The sequence below is a fragment of the Vidua chalybeata genome, chromosome 1 (assembly GCF_026979565.1).
Source record: "Vidua chalybeata isolate OUT-0048 chromosome 1, bVidCha1 merged haplotype, whole genome shotgun sequence".
Taxonomy (NCBI): domain Eukaryota; kingdom Metazoa; phylum Chordata; class Aves; order Passeriformes; family Viduidae; genus Vidua; species Vidua chalybeata.
This window is the reverse complement of record NC_071530.1, coordinates 53480190-53499764: the sequence shown is the minus strand read 5'-3', so window position 1 is coordinate 53499764 and position 19575 is coordinate 53480190. Positions and strand designations below refer to the sequence as shown.

The 19575-nt window shown below is 36.8% G+C and overlaps 1 protein-coding gene across 1 annotated transcript in view; it reads left to right on the top strand.

Annotated features, from left to right (window-relative positions):
- Positions 1-11820: 11820 nt before the first annotated feature.
- Positions 11821-19575, top strand: part of LOC128800229 (succinate--hydroxymethylglutarate CoA-transferase-like) — a 67132-nt gene continuing 59377 nt past the window's right edge. The window contains exon 1 of the mRNA XM_053965285.1: positions 11821-11886. Within this exon, the coding sequence (XP_053821260.1) occupies positions 11884-11886 (3 nt within the window). The 5' untranslated portion in view covers positions 11821-11883. The remainder of the gene's footprint in view (positions 11887-19575) is intronic.

The following is a 19575-nucleotide window of genomic DNA, read 5'->3' as shown; positions in this document are numbered from 1 at the left end:
TAATACCAAGAATTATGAAATTTTGGCTCTAAAAATGAACTTCACTTAACAGTGATGAACAGTGAGTCTTGAAATTAATCTAAATTTTCAGCACTAGCTTTCTCTAAACAATGGAACAGTTGAAACTGAACTTTTCATTGTAAATATAGGAAGCTGTACTGAAGGGACCAGTACTGTACTAATATAGTAATCTTGCCCTCACATCTTATATGTGTCAAAACAAATTAGCTGCTAAAAATGGTGTCCTTTTATAGGCTTGCAACTTATAGCTTCTTATAGCTTCTTGTACTAGTGGTGCTTTAGATCTGGTAATCCCCATTGTGAAAGCTGATGATTATCTAGTATAAACTTAACACTTCACTAGTCCTGCTGTGCTATACCAGTCCTATATAGGTAGGTTTCATAACATGAAGAGTTGATAATTCAAGGCAGAGAATTTATGTCTAGTCTTATCTCTATTTTATGGCCACAGATGTTTTAGTTGATAGCACCATTAGTTATGATGACAAAATAATGATATTTCTGTGCTACTATTATTGTGCTATTGAATAACCTATTTAAGGGCAAATAAAAGAAACCATATTAATTTTTACTAGCATTATAGAAGATTATCATATCACTCTGTATAAAAGACTCATCAAATATTAAAATTGTACTTTAAAATGCTATTTTCATATTTAAAACCTGAAAGGACCACGATTCAATTAATGTTTTTTCATTACCCTGAGTCTGGAATCCTGAATCGTTTTTCCAAAAGGTTAGGTCTGAGGTCAGTACCTGAGTTGCATTCCCACATGTGCTTTCTATTTGCTTTCAGTGGACAATTGTTTGAATAAGAAGTAAAAGGTGTGAACAGAGCTTAGTGGATATTGTCCACCACAACACAATAGAAAATGTCTTATTGTTTTCTGAGATTTGAATCTTCTAAAGGCTTGTTCTAGCACATGCTGCTAGGAGTCTTTTTGGTTTGCTTTTTCATATACATACTTTAAGGAATGGATTACTGTTGGAGTGTAAATTTCTGATTTATAAAATCGCAATTCTTATGTCCATCCTTCAAAAAGGATCCAAATTTGGAGGATACTTTTGCTTGCTTCAACTTTAATGTTCATAATTATAACACTCCCTGTTTGACATACACTTTACATTATTTTAGTCTTCACACTTGTTAAAAAGATGTTCCTAATGTCCCCCAAACATTTTTCAAACAGTACTATCGTGATGACAAACAAAACAAAACCTTTAATCACCTTTTTGGTGCAGACAGAGCCGTTCTACCTATTACTTTTATTTCAGCCTCTAGGCAAATGTTGGCTTTAAAATCTGTCACAGTCTGATTGATCACTTTCCAGGAAAAAAGGATTCAAGTAATTTTTAAAATAGATTCATAATGGATTAACCAGAGTTGCCACATAAAGAAGAAAGGTTTTATTCCTTTTTAATGTCAGAGGAGCTGATACGCTCTGTTTAGCAGCAAAAGCTCCTGAATAGCTCAAGCATTGCCTAACTACACAATCATGAAAACTAGATGTAAAGCAGGAAGGAGAATTTCAGTCCAAGATGTAGTAATCTTTTGTTCTAAACTGCTGTAATAATACAAGTGAAATATATTTTAAAAACTAGGTCTCAGTATCAGAAGTACAAGCCTCTAAAAAAGCAGCATATAGTATTAAGTAAAAATGAAGGTGAAAACCTGACTTCATTGAAGTCAGTGGAGGTTTCACTGTTGAATTTCAGGGTTCAGAATTTTGCGGTTTTAGAAGTTTAATTTTTTGAGGTTACAATTTAACTGAAGCAGGATTGATTCAATAGCTGGCAAGAAGATACCCTGAGTTGCTGTTGAGGATTTTTGTTTAACATCTAGAAAAATAAACCTTGTATGTCCTAAAAATAGTGTGGAAGACCATCATTTTAGATGATCTTGGTATTTGTTTAATGTTTTTCCCTTTAAAAATGGCAGAACTTGGTTACTTCAGAACCATATGCTGTGAGTCGTATTTATGTTTATGTTTTCCTCTATAATTTCATCCTGCTAAGTTGTATTATAAATGTAAAGGAATTAATACTCGCAATAAATAAAAATAATGTTTTGGAAAAAGAAAGAAATGAAAGTATGATAATGTATGTTATTCTTGTAAAAAATACTAAGAAAATGCTAAGGAACTACTTTCCGGAATATGGTCCCCTTTATGGCACCTCATTTTGGATATCTCTGCTCTTTAAGTAATATTTGAAAATATTCTCCAATACTTTTAATAAAACACTGAGCTAAATCAGTTTGCAAAGAATCATGCAAACATAGCAGTTAACTTATAGAAAATAGTATTTTCTAGTAATGTCTACCAGTATTCCCATTGTACATCAAAGGGAAAGAGAGTTAATATTTTCTTTTAAGCCTCATGTATTTAGCCATTCTTCAAAGTAAAGAATTTAGAATCTAAGATGCAGTGAGTACTTGGTAAAAGGGCCCTGTTTGCATACAACATGTTGTAGCAGCGAAATAAATGAGACAAACTTTTTCAGTGAGACTTGCTTCCAGAAGGAATAAAGCCCATCTCAAGGACAACATTCTTCTCAGGAACCCAACATCTCTGTTGTGACAGCTTACTGTACTGTGACAGCTTACAATTTCTTAGTATGGCCTGTTTTCCTGAAGTTCATTGACATCACTGGTAATTAATTGGAGATCAGTACTTTTGCCAGATATGAGGTAGATACTTTCTGTTCTTTTACTTTGGCCTTACATTACAACCACATTTTAGCTTAAAATTAACAGCTCCTCTTTGCTGTTCAAAGTAGGACAACTCCTCTTACTATTCTGTGTAAGTCTGCAATGCAAAAGTGACTTATTCTGCAAGTAATTCTCTAGAATGTGTGGAGATACGTGCTGTGATCAGCTGAGATAGGAGTGATTCTATCACTGCTTCAGTGATAACCTAGTGTCAGATAACTAGTTGACTTCCAGAAAAAAAAAATCATTGATGTAGACAGATTTTGAGGATATTATCATATTTTTTTTTGCCAGGTAACTGTGCTCTGCAATTTAGGTGTTGTATTTAGCCTTTAAAGACAATACGGTATAAATAAATGATGTAGAGTCAGATAAAGAAGCTGTATATGCTTTTGCAATATTACAATGCAGTAATTTTCATATTTTGCAATGCTGCATTGCTCTTAATGTGTCACACTAATGTAAATGGTAATTTCTTTTCTTTAGAACAAATATGAGAACAGAGCAGATGAATGACACCATGTTTGTTCTTACTATTGTCAGATAGCCATCATTATAATCTTTAAAGTCATGATGTGGTTCAAAAAGTCAAAGAAAAAAGTAGTTGTTATAATAATAGTTACATCTGATAGTCTTAACACTTTTATGCCTGGCACAAGTTTGGAGTCCTATGCCTTTACAGCTCAACTTCATTTTCTTTTTCATGAAGAAAATTATTTCAGTTGTGGATTTGAAGTTTCAACTTTTTGCTTAGGGAGTTGACAGTATAAAATAGAAATCTTCTGTATGTTTAAGATTTGTCATAAGAATGAAAACCTTGTGGTGTTCTGGAGATTAGCAGTTGTGCACAAATTAAAATATGTTTCTCAACCTTTTCCAGTAATGAAAAGAAACCCTGATTTTTTGTGTCTGCTCTAAAGATTGTTTCTGAAAACCTGTTTTATAGGGATCCATAGTATCATCTGTTCAAAAGGTAAAATCAAAAAACTTATTCACAGTATTTTCCATGATCTGTTTCCCAGCCTTTGGTTTACAAAGAGAATTTCCTTTTAAAATACTTTTCTGTCTTGCAGTTCAATTTCCTGTAGTACTGGTTATCACAAGCAAAGTATTCTCTGCGAGTTTGTGGATCATGATATGCAACCTCAGCTGGGAGGAGTAGAGGAAAAGGAGGGAGGTTGAAGGTTCCTTCCGTTCTTATAAGTAATTGTCTTGATGTGATGGAAATTGCAGTCACCTGCCTAGTAAAGGAAAATCTTGAGCTATAAGGAAATCCACAGCAGCATCACTTCATTATAGCTCCTAGCAACCTTATGCTGGACAGCAGCTTTGATGGGACTGATAAAGGCAGGGTTATTGAAACAACAGACATGCTTAGGGGGACCGTAGTAACAAACTTTAAAGAGCTTCTTGGTAAAGCTACTGCATAAAAACTGTATATTCTTGCAAATTGTACTTGGAGCAGAATTAGAAATGTGTAGCTGTACATTTTTTCAGGGATGTCAAATGAGTTATTCTAGTGCTGTGTGAGTAGAAATTAGATCAGATTTCAACCCTATGTTTTATTGAACTTTGATTTCCAATTTACCAAGAAAATTTGTGTTAGTCACTACTGTTCTTGTGGTTACCATGGCTGAATATTTAAAGCAACTGGTCTTCATTACTCAGCACGTTTCAAACTGAGCCATTAACTTTTCTCCATATTAATTGCCCATTTTAAAAATTACTTGTCTTATAGTGCTGCAGTTCTACTGTTATTTTTATATGTTTCATATGGGTCTCCTACATTTTTTTCCCTAAAATTGTATACAATATGGTGCAAATACAATCTTTTGGTTTTTAAATGTAAGGAGGAATTCTTCTTACCATGTATACTTTCAAAATACCAGCAAGTAAAGATGATGGGTGTTTCTTTTTACTGATATCAGTGCATCTCTCTCCTTTGTTCTCCTATTTATGCCTTAGAAACATCTGGTAACTTCCTGCCTAACTGATTTCTATTTCTGTTTTATTAGCTGAACACCTGCATGCCAGCTGAGTATGTACAGACATTCCTGAAAATCAGGAGTATTATTGCCTGCCTGATTTGCAACAAACTTGCAGTGTGATAGCACAGTAAGATTATCATTATTCCCATATTATTAATTTACAGATTTAAAAAATAATCTTATAAATCCTTGTATTCAAGGAACTAGCTTATTAAATCACTAGTTTAATAAATCCCTGATACCTTAGTGCACTACAAGTAAAATATAGGATTTACACTGATAAATACAGCATGTTCCTGCTTATCTTCTTCTCTTAATTTCACTTTGTGAAAAGCTCTTCTGGCTGCTTTTCTGGATGACTAGTTAGCCCAGGATAAACTTAAGTCAAAAGCTGTATTTTGGAAATTTTAAGTGAGCTGAAAAATCCATATAGAACTAGAAAAGTTAGTTTTAAACTATGTCAGGCTAGTGACTTAAGATTTAGCTGCAATGTGAACTAAAATCTACAAAGAGGATAAGTCAAATAACACTTTTATCAAGTTACATGCCTTTTAAAAAATAATAGCTGTGACACTAGAAAGAACTTTGTACTAAAATATTCATAAACCAATTAAATAGAGCTAGTAATTTAAAAAATATTAAAAAAGGCTTGTGTGCTTCTGAGATTTTGTGTTCTAGCTATATCAGTTGAGCTAATAAAAGATATTGGCTCTCTTTCCAATTCCTGTTGCATGTAATAATTACCATTCCATGTTCTACATTGTTATTCTAAGAGCACCTAATAATCAAAGGCAGTGTTTCTCCCTTTTAATCTCACTAGAATTATAGAAATCTCTTTTGTTCCAGTCTCCTGATTTGTCAAATGGGATTGATAGCATTGCCAATTAAGCTTTACATGGCTGACTGTTTCATGTGTGTGCTCACTGAAAATTTTTTATCATGCCAGAGACCTGCTATTAGACATCAAATACTCAAGCTACTGCTTCCTCTCAGTGTTAGCTCTACCTTACATACCCTCCTTCTGCAGCATTTCTCTCCATTTGCCTTTCTTCAAGACTCACAACCCCAGTCCTCTGACTATTTTCCTTTCTAATCCCCTGTTGGTGATTAATCCCAACTGGGTTATTAATGTATGTCAGTTCTGGCAGTCCCCTCTTGGCTGTGCTTGCTAATTCTGGTCTGAAATCTGAGTTCTGATTGTTGGCGGAGGGGTTTTCTCTCCCTTGATATCATCTGAAGTCACCCAGCTAGGAGCTCTCTAGTGCCTTATTTGTCCTTTATGTTTCATAATTTGCCTCTCGTGTCTTTTCTTTGTCTTACTTTCTCCCACTCTATCATCTTGGGTTGCATGAATAGGGATGTTACACAGTACAGCAAAACTCATTGGGAACTTGTAAGTGAGATGGGACGTGGTCAAGTCATGGATGACGAAGAAGGGGTTTTAAAGGGAGAATGTAGACTAAAGAGCAAGAGAAAAGCTGCTGAATATCAATCATTACCCTGGAAATGAAACCATAGGACATTCAAATGAGACTGGAAAACTTCAGCATGAACAGCTCTGTAAGAAATAGGTGGGTCTAAGTAAGAGAATAGCCTTGATGGCTGACCAGATTTTTACTGCTTCTCATTCTTCTGATTCCAAGAGACAGTGATGAAAAGGAAGGTGATAAGCCATAATGGCTGCTTTGTGCAGGGAAATAATGATAAAAAATACAGCACACTCAACTGCTCAGAGCAATCAGAAACTCATATTGGAAAAATCTTAAACAGCAGAGGGTTAATTCTGAGACTATAATTCTTAGAAAACATGTTAGAATTCATACGAAAAAGCTTTAAGGACTTCATTTTAATTGACCTTGGATACACACCAGGTCATGGCCTTTTAGGGAATTAGAACCAGAGTGTTCATCGGGGAACAATACAAGTTTAGAAGGTCAAGAACTGATTCCTAAACATAAGTGCAAATGTTTTCATGTGTGTTTAATATGAACCGGGAAATACTTTGCAACATGTTGGTCTGGAAGAAATTGGACCAGAAGTCTTAATATGTATTTTTTATATTAAATATGATATTTTGAATATGTTGTTCAGTACCGCCTACGGTCCAAGAAAAAGTATAAAGTGCCAGATATAGCTATAACCACATGATTTTTGTAATAATGAGATCAATAAAGAGCTGAGGCAAAGTCCTTCCTGATGTGTTGTTGAAAATTTAATTATGAAGACATTGGTTCTTACTAACTTGTTTTACCAAAACAGGAAGGGGGAATGGGTGCAAAGAGTTTCCCACGTTAAATTTAGGAACAGTCAAAATAAAACAAATGCTAAAATTATCCAATTTACTCCAGGCTTTGTGAGAAAGAATGGGCAAGTAATTGTCAATTATGGAGTGGGATTGGAATGCAGGTTGTAGAGGGATAATTAATTGAAAGATATTTCATTTTGATTAGTGTGGCTTGAAAAATTGCCATCTGAAGTGGTTTCAGGCCTGCAGGACAGTCTGCTGATGATGAGCAAGGGACTGGCATGCAGAACTTTAATGGGGTTATGAGGAGATTAGAATCTATTACATTACTGAAAATAAAATAAAGGCTTGAGGAAAAAGAAAGTATAGTCTTATGATCAAGAGTTAGGTCTCTACTGGGAAACCTGGGATTGTTCCCAGCTTATGCCATGTAGTTCCTGTGTGGCCTCTGGCATGGAGTTGAGGGCTACATTGCACCATGTTACAGGGACATTCTTGAAGGGCATAAAGCAGCTCACCTGCCAGGATGATTATATTAGTGCTCCCTTCATTATTGGTCCAGGTTGGCCATGAGGAGAAAGGGGTAGACAAAAGCATTAGTGGGTTTGTTGTTAGTACTTCTCTTTCAATTTCAGCAGCTGGAGTTGAGCTGGGAAGTGGTCAGGCTCATCTTTGCTGAGTTTTTCTATCCTGCATGCTGACCCCCACCTCATTTAAAGGGCTGCCAGGAGGAGCTGTGATTCATCTAGTGCTATAGTGCTATAGCTCTCTTTCAGGGTTTCTGTAAAGCAGCACACATGGCAGCGCATTCTTTTGTTTCATACCCCTTCCTTTCACTGTCTCTTCATAAGCCAATAGAATATTTGGAACAGGCAATAGTTAACATCATCTGAGGCTTGTTTATCTACTGCAAAGAGTATTGAGATCTTTGGGAAAGAAAGATAAAGTATGGCTATTAGTTTGCTTAATATAAACAATTACTAATTTAGCTGATAGAGCTATTTTCATCTTGTTTTCATTTTGGTAAATAAATGAATTTGGGAACTGAGGCTTTAAGGCAGGGAGATACCCTCTTTCCCCCATGCTCTCCCAGTGGAGATTTCAGGATGACTTAGAGCAAGGCTCCAAAATGGAAAATGTGGTTGCTGTGAAGAGGCATCATTAGCACAGTATGTGGAAGCAGGCTGCCTACCTTCCTGCACGAACCATTTTACCACAAACAGATTCCTGTTCTGACACACAGCTTTCAGCAAAATCAGCCAACAACTGTTAGGCCAAACATGAATGTCTTTGGCATTCAACAAATTACTTGCACATCAGACAGTGCTGATTACAACCGGAAAACGGTATAAATATCACATTTTATATTACACTTGTAAAATTGATTCTTTCCCCTTTGAGTTAGTATGCCAAAAAAATTATTCATTGTGTATGGACTTCAAGGGGATAATTCTGGCTGCAAAATTACAAATAAGCAGATTAATACATGTGTCAGTATCATGTTCTTTGGCTGATGGCATCTTCACTTATCACCTGTTTGCATTGGGCAACTCCTTTGTTCAAATAGAGTTTTAGCTTCTGCTGCATTATGACATATGTATTGATTAAATACAAATCAAATTATACATTTGTCTATATTTTACATTTCTATAGCCTTTCCTTGCCTTTCTAAAGACATTAATAAATTTCTCAATCAAATTACATTAAGTCCGAAACTTTTTAAAGTATTTCATTTGAATAGTGCTTACAAGGAAAATCCTTTGAAAAGTTCAAATGAATACTTGATTTTCACAAGGCAGATAAATCCTGATGCTTCTTGTGTTCTTTTCCTCATAACTAGTCCTTTTGCTGGATTGAGGCTGCTGGAAGTTCTTGAAGGTCAAGAAAGCAGAAAGAAAAGGAGAGGCAACCACCTTGATGAGTAAAGTACATGTCAGAAATGACCATTTTTGTTAATTTTTTTCTGAGCCCAGAACAGAAGTAAAGGAAAATCTTGAAAACTAAGAAAATTAAATATAAATGACATAAATGTATGTATTTTGTCCTTCCTGTTTTTCATAGCAATTGTGAAGCTATTGGGAAAATACACACTTTCTCAAGGGGCTGAGAGTTATGTAAAATAGCATAGGAGTAATCAGATGAAAGATAATTGCAGCTGGCAAGATCAACATCCTACCGTAGATTTTTTTCAAGCTTGTAGTTGAAAACATGAGAAATGGGATAGGTACAACATCTTCTACCACTTCAAAAGTCAAGCCATCCTTTAAAGCTCTTTTCTGCCTTTGAAAGGAAAATCTTCTGAATTCCTTAAGTAAGACACATCTTAAACCATATGAACCACTTTCTGTGCTGACAGAATTTAGTTAAAGCTCATTATGTAAAAAGGTGCTATAAGGAAACTTTATGGAGTGAATGCTCTTTATAAACTGGAAGCTAAGGTTCAGCCAGTTTCCATTTAATCCTCCAATATTGCCTGCAGCAGTTAAGTAAATTTCATAACAGTCTCCCTCCACCCCAAATGAAAACCATGTGCCTGCTTCATTTTTTACTCGTTTCCTAGTCCCTTCATTCAAATCTCTCCTCAGTGCTTTAGAAAACATTCGAAGTATTGATGGAATCAAGATAACAAAGTTGATTCTGGTTCTTATTAATTAGGCCACATTAGCACAAGTACTATCCTTCCTAAAGAAGTTGAATTGCAGTCAAATTGTCATGCATGTATGGCAATGGAAAGTGTTAAAAAGCATGTATATACCTGCTCTTGAACATTGTCTGTTCAAGAGTTTCCAAAATTAGGACTTTCATTCTCCACAGTGAAATTAACTTAAGGAGTGAAGTAAATAGGCAAAACACTGTGATTTGATAAATCCTTATTTTATTGAAATTTATCTTGGACAAGAAGGCTTGATTTTGGGCTTTTTCTTATAGAATATTTGAATGCAAACACATTTAGAAATAATGCATTCATTGCTTATTAGTTAAGTAATTTCAGATTATTTTTCCCCTCATTTATTATTTAGACACTTCTCCTCTAAGAGAAGTGAACAACTTGAACAACCTTTCTTGAACAATCATAGACCATACTGGTATAAAAAGAAGACCTTTTTTGCTGTTGGGTTCCTCTTAGTAATTTACTATGAGAACAAGAACTGGACTAAGAAGTAGTTCTGGAGGGGTTTCCATGTTCACTCTATTTGCATCTCAAATAATTCTGTGGTTACACTTATTTTCTAAGATAAAATAGATGATTTTAAAGCATTACATATTTTAAAGTCTGCTATTTTATTTCAAATTTGAAATATCAGTTGTTTCTGAACTTAAAACCAGTTTCAAACTCTGACAGCTTTTGCAAAGAGAAAAGTTTCAGGAGAAAGATTCAGGCAGCTAGCTTCCATGACAGTATCACATTGGTTCAACAACACTAGCATAGCCTTACAAAGGAAACATTCTACATGCCTGAAAGATGCCTTTAGCCTGTCACTTAGAACTTACACCTAACTAAATGAATGATAATGGACAAAATGTATTTGCTACTCCAGTTTTGCAAGAGACAACTATAAGTTAACATCCTGTTAATTTGTCATTAACAGGCTAAAATGCAAAACTTGATTGAATAGTCTCTCAACATGTTTTGGGTCTTGCTGTGACTCTTGTTTGCATCAGTAGAAGCAGAATCTGTATTCTTGCTAGCTAATCCATAAACAACCCCAGGTAATGTTACACAGCTCCTTGCAAAGATCACCAGTAACATATATCTTCTTGTAAAATTATTCCCACTTAGAGTAGGAATTAATCAGTTTAGGTCTATAAAGCAAATCTCCATTTACTATGCTGTGGCTCCCATTGTGGAGCTAACTCAGAGAAAGCAGGCTGGATTCTAACTAATTTACTTTTTTTTCCTTAAAAGACTGCAATCAAAATTAAACACCTACAATTTAGTAATCAAACAAAGTTAAATATAAGATAAATATCTTGTAGCTACATTTGAGTGTCAGTTACATACATGGAACATTTCTAAATAATTTTTTGTGTTGTCACCATGTTTCTTAAGTATGCAAATGGTCCTAGCTTAGCATGATTTAGCTTAATGAAGTTCACCAAGACTTCATCACCTTGAATAGTTGAGCAATAATAATACCAACAAAAAAGCAAGCATCAGATTTATGACAGCTCTGTTTTCTTTGATGTCTTCTTGAGTGACATGTTTATGCAAGACAAATAAGTAAGCTATATCTCTATGAGGTCTATTGAACAACTCCAGATTTTTTCCGGATATGGAGTATCTCTTTTCACTTCAAGTATGTGTTGATGGATTAAGGGAGAATGCAGGCAGGTCCCAACTGTCAAGTGCCTGTAAGTAGAGCTTGACTGAAGATTTAGCATTTGTCAGTGCTGAAATGGAAAACTGGATTGTACACACATCTGACTTATCCTTTAACACATTAGACACTTACCACTTATTCAGGGCACATTTTCTGAATGCATTACTGCTCTTTCCTTCAACCCACAGAGTATTGACTCTAAGCCTGTGAATATTCTATTATATATAACAAGGAAACAACTGATAAGGAACATCTGTGTCAATGGATACATGGAAGCAGTGCCAGTGAATCCCAGAAACACTGAGGATTTTATTATCTAGTGAAAATTCATTTCGGCAGCCTGTCTCACCTCTGCTGCTGTAAATCAGAAGACAGATGACTAATGTCCAGTGAATTAAAAACCAGCCCAACACGGTATCCTTTCTGTATCTTTCAGCGTCCCGTGTGCCTTTTATTCTTCTGAAAAATTGTGGAAATATTATTTTCCACATTTTTCAGATAAGAAACTGATAACACAGTCCCTCTGGATGTGACTTTCTCTGTTGCCTATATGAGGGAAATGTGTTTACCATCTAGTAATCCTCAGTCAACAGTTTAATGGTAAGTGACGTGAGTATGGGTCATATGGTTCCTTTCCAAAATCATTCTATGCATGCATGGCAAAGAAGAAATCCCACAATATGAGTTCATTGTTTTTAATGAGGAATCCTTCCTTTGACTGTCTTTGCTAATTCACCAGGTTACATATTCCACTGAAGGCCCTATCAGTAATAACTGTCAATTAATTTTACGTGGCAACTGTATTTTGGTAATTTCTGGTTTTCTGTAACTGGAGGATGGACTGAGTCAGGTCAAAAATAATCAACTTTCAAAAACCAGCTTCCTGTTGAATACTGGCAGCTGTATTCAGGAGACTAAGGAATTACATGAAAAAAAGCCCAGAACTTGTAGTTTTTCCAAAAGAATATTTCTTCATTTTTACCATCAAAGTAAAGGATAAGGGCATGTTGGAATAATTTTTTGCTTCTGTTTATCTAAATTAATGGTGGCATTGAATGAGTGAGAAAAATATTTGCAGGTATACAGACTATTTTTTTCCATAGAAAAAAGAAAAGTTTATCAAAGGGAATCCAGTTTATATATTTTTGTGAAGAAAATATGCTACAAGTTTTATGGGAATGAATTTACAGTAGGTCTCTGACATGATTGGGTTCTCAAGGGAAATGCTATGATATTGGGCTTTTAGATGATCTCAGAACCTAGATACTAGAGGTGGATCACACCACTGAAAAATCCTTCTGTACTGTGATAAGACAAGGTTGTTTTATGTAGGCCATTTTCTATGTTTTTACTTAGTTTTAGCCTTAAAATTTCTGTCCATCTAAAAAGGACAGATAGATCTTAGCAGCAGAAAATGAAAATAGTTTTTCCTATTTAAATGTTGTGATTTTATATACCAGTGCTTCTCCCTAACTTGTTGTTCCTTATCTCCAGTTACTGTTACTAATGCTTAAATATTTTAATAATATTTTAAAATGTTTAAATATTTCTTATGTGACTCTAATACATCAAGAGAAGGGCACTGATGCTGCTAGGAATGTCCTCTGAGGAGCTGCTGAGGGCACTGGGCTTGTCTGGTTCAGAGAGGAGGAAGCTGAGGGGTGACCTCACTGCTCCCTACTGCTTTCCGAGGAAGGGGAGAGGGAGGTGCTGAGCTCTTCTCAGTCTCTCAGTGCCAGGACATGTGGGGAATGGCTCAAAGTTGCATCCATTAGGGGAGATTTGGACTTGATATGAAGAAACATTTCATGACCTGGAGGGAGGCCAAAACCTGGAATAGGCTTCCTGGAGAGGTGGTTGATGCCTCTGCCTGACCCTGCCCAGCCCCTGTCAGTGCTGAAAAGGCATTTGGACAGGATCCCTAAAACCATGCTTTAACTTTGGTCAACCCTGAAATGCTCAGGCAGTGGGACATGATGATCATTGTAGGATCCCTTACAGCTATTCTATTCTATTCTATTCTATTCTATTCTATTCTATTCTATTCTATTCTATTCTATTCTATTCTATTCTATTCTATTCTATTCTATTCTATTCTATTCTATTCTATTCTATTCTATTCTATTCTATTCTATTCTATTCTATTCTATTCTATTCTATTCTATTCTATTCTATTCTATCCTATTCTATCCTATTCCTATTCCTATTCCTATTCCTATTCCTATTCCTATTCCTATTCCTATTCCTATTCCTATTTCTATTTCTATTTCTATTTCTTTCTATTCCATTTCATCCTTACTGGTTATATGGTATGGCGCTGCATTGTCTTTCCCCAGCTCCGGGCAGCTCCGGAGAGCTGGGCTCGGGCACTGCTTCTTGGCGGGACCAGGGCTAGTGTGATTCCTGGGCGCTTCTGCTTTCCACGCACCGGGGTGGACTGGCCGCGTTCTGCTGTTGGCGTGAGGGGCGAGACAAAGACGTGAAGGAATTGTCCACTCTGTCCGTGTGGTTAGCTGGAAAGCTTTTATTTGCCGCGGGGAGCTGCGGTGGAGAAGCCGCGACTCGCTATCAGCACCGCGTGGACGAAAAGGACCCCGGGACTGGGGAGGTGTGGGATTTAATAGAGGGTGGGACGAGGAGGGCAGAAGCCCTCCTGCCCAATGGGGACAGGTGCCGTGGTGGTGACGTGGACCACAGCGACCAATGGGAACGCGACAGGGGCGGACACAGGGTTCTGGAGCGAATAGGGACGTAGAGATGGGGTAACTGACAGGGACGTTTCAGGAAGGGATGGGGGGTGGTTACTGGAGTGATGTGGAGAAGCTCCAATGGCAGGCAGCCTGGAGCGAACCATCGCAGGGGGAACAGGGGTGTACAAAGGGGTACACAGAACCAGCTAACTAACTTATATCAGAACCCCTAATCTGCACGCAACCTGGGATGCAACAATATGGCTCTTATTTAGCACAGAAGTAGTCACTGCCTTTGATCTTCCCTTTATTGTAAGTCAATTTTTGTGTCTTCTGATCCACATTTTTGTTTGCTGCTTTGTTTTCTGGTTGGCATAAAACCCAAATACTGCAAAATTTGAACTCACAATATTAAGGATACACTTCTAACAGTTACTTAGATTCTTCTAGGTTTGGGACTTGCATCCTACCTCAGTTATTATTTTTATCTCAACATTTATATGCTTCAGTTAATGGAGAAAAAGGCCTTTTATCACCTGCCTTTTAAATATCTCTTTCAAGCTCTGCATTTGGTTGACATCAGATAAGCAGAGTAGTGGGAAAGAAAACTTCAGACTAATTAAATACCTGAGCGAATAGGTATTTGGAGCAATTAATTACATCAAAAAGAAACGCTAGTTTTATGCACTCCACTGTACGTAACATTTATATATATAAATGAGATACAAAGAAATAATGCCTTCCTTTTTTAAAAGTATCCTGTGACGTTCTCCTAAAATATATGAGTTAAAGTTATATAACACTTGATTTGTTGTATAATACTGTTTTCAAACTAGCTTAACCTATCAAACATTACAGAACTTTCTGTTTTGATCTGAAACACTAAACATTTTTTAATGTTAATATCTCCCAACAGTTTTCTTGAACAGTAGGTGATCAAATGAAAAATGACAATAACTTCATAATATCTCACATGATGATAGTAATGGACTGGTTTCATTACCAGCAAAATAGTATTTAATTTTGTTGCAACAGAATTATTTAATGAACTTTTTTTTCCCTGGAAAGTATAGAAGATACTTGCTTTGATACTCAAGTGGTATTATCTACACAAACTTCATATGATGTGCATGGAATAGTATGGTCTTGAAGACATTTAGTGTCCAATAGTAGTTCTGTAAGAAGAGTCCTTTTGCAGGACTGGAGTTTATTAAATAAATTTTCCATTTGTAGGAAATACATACTGTATGATGTAGTAGCATTTTAATCAGAAGAGTCAAAAAATGAAATTTTGAAGTTTCTGTATTATACTTAAATTGAGCTAAGGTTGGAGCTAGTCTCACAAAGCATCTACAAGCTGAAGACAATAGCTTTTATTAAAGTATTTTTTATTTCATTTTATTAGATGTCATGCCTCTCTACATTTTAATAGTGTCATTGCCTGTCACTTTAATTATCTCCTTGAATAGCATTCACTAGAATATAAGGTCTTATACAAAGCGAATTTTCAGAATAGTGCTTATGGCTTGACATGAAAGAGTTCTTCTGGTTGTGCAACCTGCTTCAACTAAACTCATATACAGTGAAGTCTTGTAATTGGTGGTATTGTGCAGGCTCTGAAATGGTTAAGAATGTAAAAAATGCTTTTCCAATTACATTGCTCATCTGCTTACATTTGCATGTTTAGGAAAAATGCTCTTCCATCATTGCCATCAGTGACACTTCATTGCTATCACATCCTGGTATTGCCTTAGGTAATATTATGCAAGAGGTATCACTGCTGAGGTAGAGAAGAAATCCTTAACACAAAGCTGAGGAGACAAATATAACTTCCAATATTTGAAGATTAATTTACCCACTATCTTGGTGTGAAAGACAGGTGTTGGCCAAGGGAGGCAGGAATCTCCCTTGGAATGGAAAATATGACCCTCTTTCCTCTGAATTATGATAACTTTGAAATTAAGGGGCTTTCAGGCAAAGATAAGGGAAAAGGAATAACAGTTCTTTTACTAGTATGTGTATGGATAACAAGGCAAAATCCAACCACAACAGCAGCACAACAAACAGATCCAGAAACCCAGTAACAGCCTTTGCTTGGCTGCGGCACTTTCCCCTTTGGTGTAGTTAACGGTCACAGCCGGCAGGGGCGCTGGTGGCTCCTGGCTGGGCAGGGCATGTGCGATGATTGCCCCGCGGCTGCAGGGGGCGCTGTCGTGCGAGCTCAGCCATCCCTCCACGCTGCAGTGGCGGGTGAGCTGAAGAGAGAAAGAGAGAAGGGGCTTTCCTTTGCAAACTGACAGGTGGAAGCCAGTCTCTGTGCCTCTTGTTGAGATAAAAATAATAGGATTCAATAGGTTCCCAAACATAGAAGACTCTAAGTAACTATTAGAAATGTATCTTTAATATTGTGAGTTCAAATTTTGCAGTATTTGGGTTTTATGCCAACCAGAAAACAAAGCAGCAAGCAAAGAATGTGGATCAGAAGTCACAAAAAATGTTACAATAAAGGGAAGATCAAAGGAGGTGACTACCTGAACGGATTGCAGCGGGAAACCTCGGAAGCAGCAAGATGAAATGGCAGAGATGGGCACGTCCGGTTTGACAAGCAAAGTGTAGCAGAAAACTCTGGGCCCTGCCAGAAGCTTCTGGGTAGTTGGTTGTCGGGTTACAGTGTAGCAAGAAGCCCTGAAGCAGCAGCAGAGAACAGCAGGGTTGAGCAGGGAATCGCTTCCCTGGGCAGCTCACCAGTGATGGCCGCACACTGGGCTCAGGCTGTGCAGAGGGGGCAGTCGCTGGCGGGCAATGGGGTGCTCACAGGTCCCAGTGCAGCAGCGCTGGCTCTGGTCTCCCAAGCAGTAGAGAAGCAAGTCAGTAAGCTCCAGTCACAGTGCTAAAGGAAAAGAACATAAAAAATGGGCAAAAATCCACATGGCAAGAAGTATTTCTCATCAGAGAGATCCCACTGTGTGGCCGTGGAGACAACTCACCTCACTGGAAGGAAGCAACTGCCCCTTGCCCCCTCCACTTCTCACAGGAAATCCCAGGCTGGCTCTTGCCCATCGCAAAACTGCTGGAGCCAGGGTCGGGGGTGGGCAGTGACTGTCCCAGACACAAAACAAAAACAAAACCAAAAATGAGTGTGGGATAAAAATCTATCCCTAAGACACCCTGGTGAACTATTTGGTGTCTGTGTTTGTGAAAATTTGTGTAAGATTTTAAGTGAAAAATCTGTCCTTTGTATTTTCCTTTTTCCATATCCATCTTGGTCTCTCAGCTTCTCTAGCAACTTGTATAGCAAAGTTCATTGGAAGCAGCATATTTAAAAACTAGTGTTGTATTTTTGCTCACAGTTGCATATGTAGTATGCACATTCTAATTACTTCTTACATTAAATTCTTACAGAGCATCAAATGAACATCAATGACTAAATAACTGTGAAATATAGTATTTTCAAAACCCTGATTTGTTTTTTTTTTTTTTTTTTTTTTTTATGATGATTGTTTCTGAAAGAAATCTTTTGTGTAAACACTCATAGCCTTGAAATACCTTCCTGGGTTTAGTTTCTTTTTGCTTTACTGCAACTAGGAGAGAAATTTTATGGTTGGGAAATAAAATTAATAACTAAATGCTAATGATGGAAAAGTGGATGGCAGTAGTTAAGTACTGAACTACTGGAAAGAAGTTGGAGGTACTGATACAAAGTGGGAACTTACTCTTCACCTTCTCCATATACACATTGCACCTAGCATTCTTGAATCCCAGTTCTGTGGTGTAGGCATGGTTAGGAGTTCTCTATCTTAAGTGGGTTTGTTACATAGGCTAATGTTTACAAGGCAGAGTATAAATCAGGAAAAATTTCTATGTGCCAGAGTTTCTTTTGATGAAAGTTCCTTTGACTTCCCAGGACACCTAGATAACAGCACTATACAGTTTACCAACAGCATCTATACAGTTTACCAGGATTGTCTGCACATGTTGCTATACAGAATTCCTTTAATTTAATTTAAAATGCTGTGTTTCAAACCACAGTCACGGTTCCTTTTCTAAAGGGCTATGAAGGTCAGTGCAAGATTATGCAGGAATAAACCACTTATGAGAGGTGTGGTGAATCTCTGCCTGCAGTAGACTGAGGGTGTGCAGGGAGATGGTCTCATCTCATGTTCTTTACAATAGTAAGCAGGTGCCACTGTTAAGTGGCATTCCTCTGAGGATGAGCACATTTGCAGTCCTGGGAAAGGTTAAGTACTCTGAGCTGACAGACCAGCACTAATGAAACAATGATGTATAAATAAACCATAAAACTTACATGGCAGATGAAAGATGGATGGAGTACTTAAAAGAAGGCTCTTGGGAACTCAGTGTGGCATGCAAGGTCAGAAAATATATACTGATTATGTACATAGTATTTGGCAAAACGAGTGAAACCCCCATGGAGCATCAGAAATCAAGTGATATTTTAGCATAATGTTGCAATGCTGTTGTTTAATGGTTCCTATGCTCACTAATAGCCTGATATTAAATTTGTGACTTTTTGAGGCTTGTGCATTTTGAAATAACAATTCCCTTACATAGTGGACAAACACCTCAGTCATTTTTCAATCCACATGCATCTGCTTGTGACTTGTTTCAATACCAGATGGCAAAAAGTGACTTCTGAAAAATCTTAGTTATCCAAAACCCTATCAGAATTTTCTCTTCATCATCTCCAGCTCCATAGGCAGGTCCATATATGATCCCTGATGAATAAACAGGGATGTAACAAACATCCACAGAGTTGTTATGAAAACAATGGCAGTGGAAAGGTTCTTAGTATTTTTACCCCACCAGTCTCCCACTTATGGCACACAGTGCTTGAAGGAGTGGCAGTCCTAGCTTATTATCAGTGTATTAAGTTAGGAAATACACTTGCTTTTTGTTAACAGGTCAATTTCCACAAAAGAAAACATCTGGAAACTTATTTTGTTGTTGTAGAAACAAAATGAAATAAAATAAAATAAAAAATAAAATAAAATAAAATAAAATAAAACCTTTCATATGACATTCTGGACACCAAAATAATATAATATATGTACAGTCCGGGATACTCGTCTTAATTTTTACATTCACTTGCATCTTTAAAAATTAATTGTAATTAGGTTTTTCCATGCTTTTTCTTAAAAGAAACTAAAAGCACAACATTTAAAGGCTGAATATAGTATTTGTAATAATCCAAAGTAGAAAAAATATTATCAAAAGCCAGTAATTTTTAACACCATTGCTAGCAGACAATTACTGGCAATTCTGATTAAAACAAGAAAAAAAAACAGTCAGTATTTCAGACAGTTGCATTAATAAAATCAATCTGTTTCTGTAGCACCAGGTGATCGGTGTGGAGTTATCAATGTTAGGAAAGCTATGCTGCAGCTGGAGACAGACTCTTTGATCAGAGAGCCAGTGCTTTGAATATAGCCACACCCCTACCAGCATGAGCCAGGTCTTATATCCAAATAGCAGTACAGCCAACCATCTCTGCTAAAATATTTCTGTGAATTTACACATTCAAACCCAAAAACCACCAAAAGTATGGTTTTACAATCACATCAGTTCTCAGGGAAAAAGA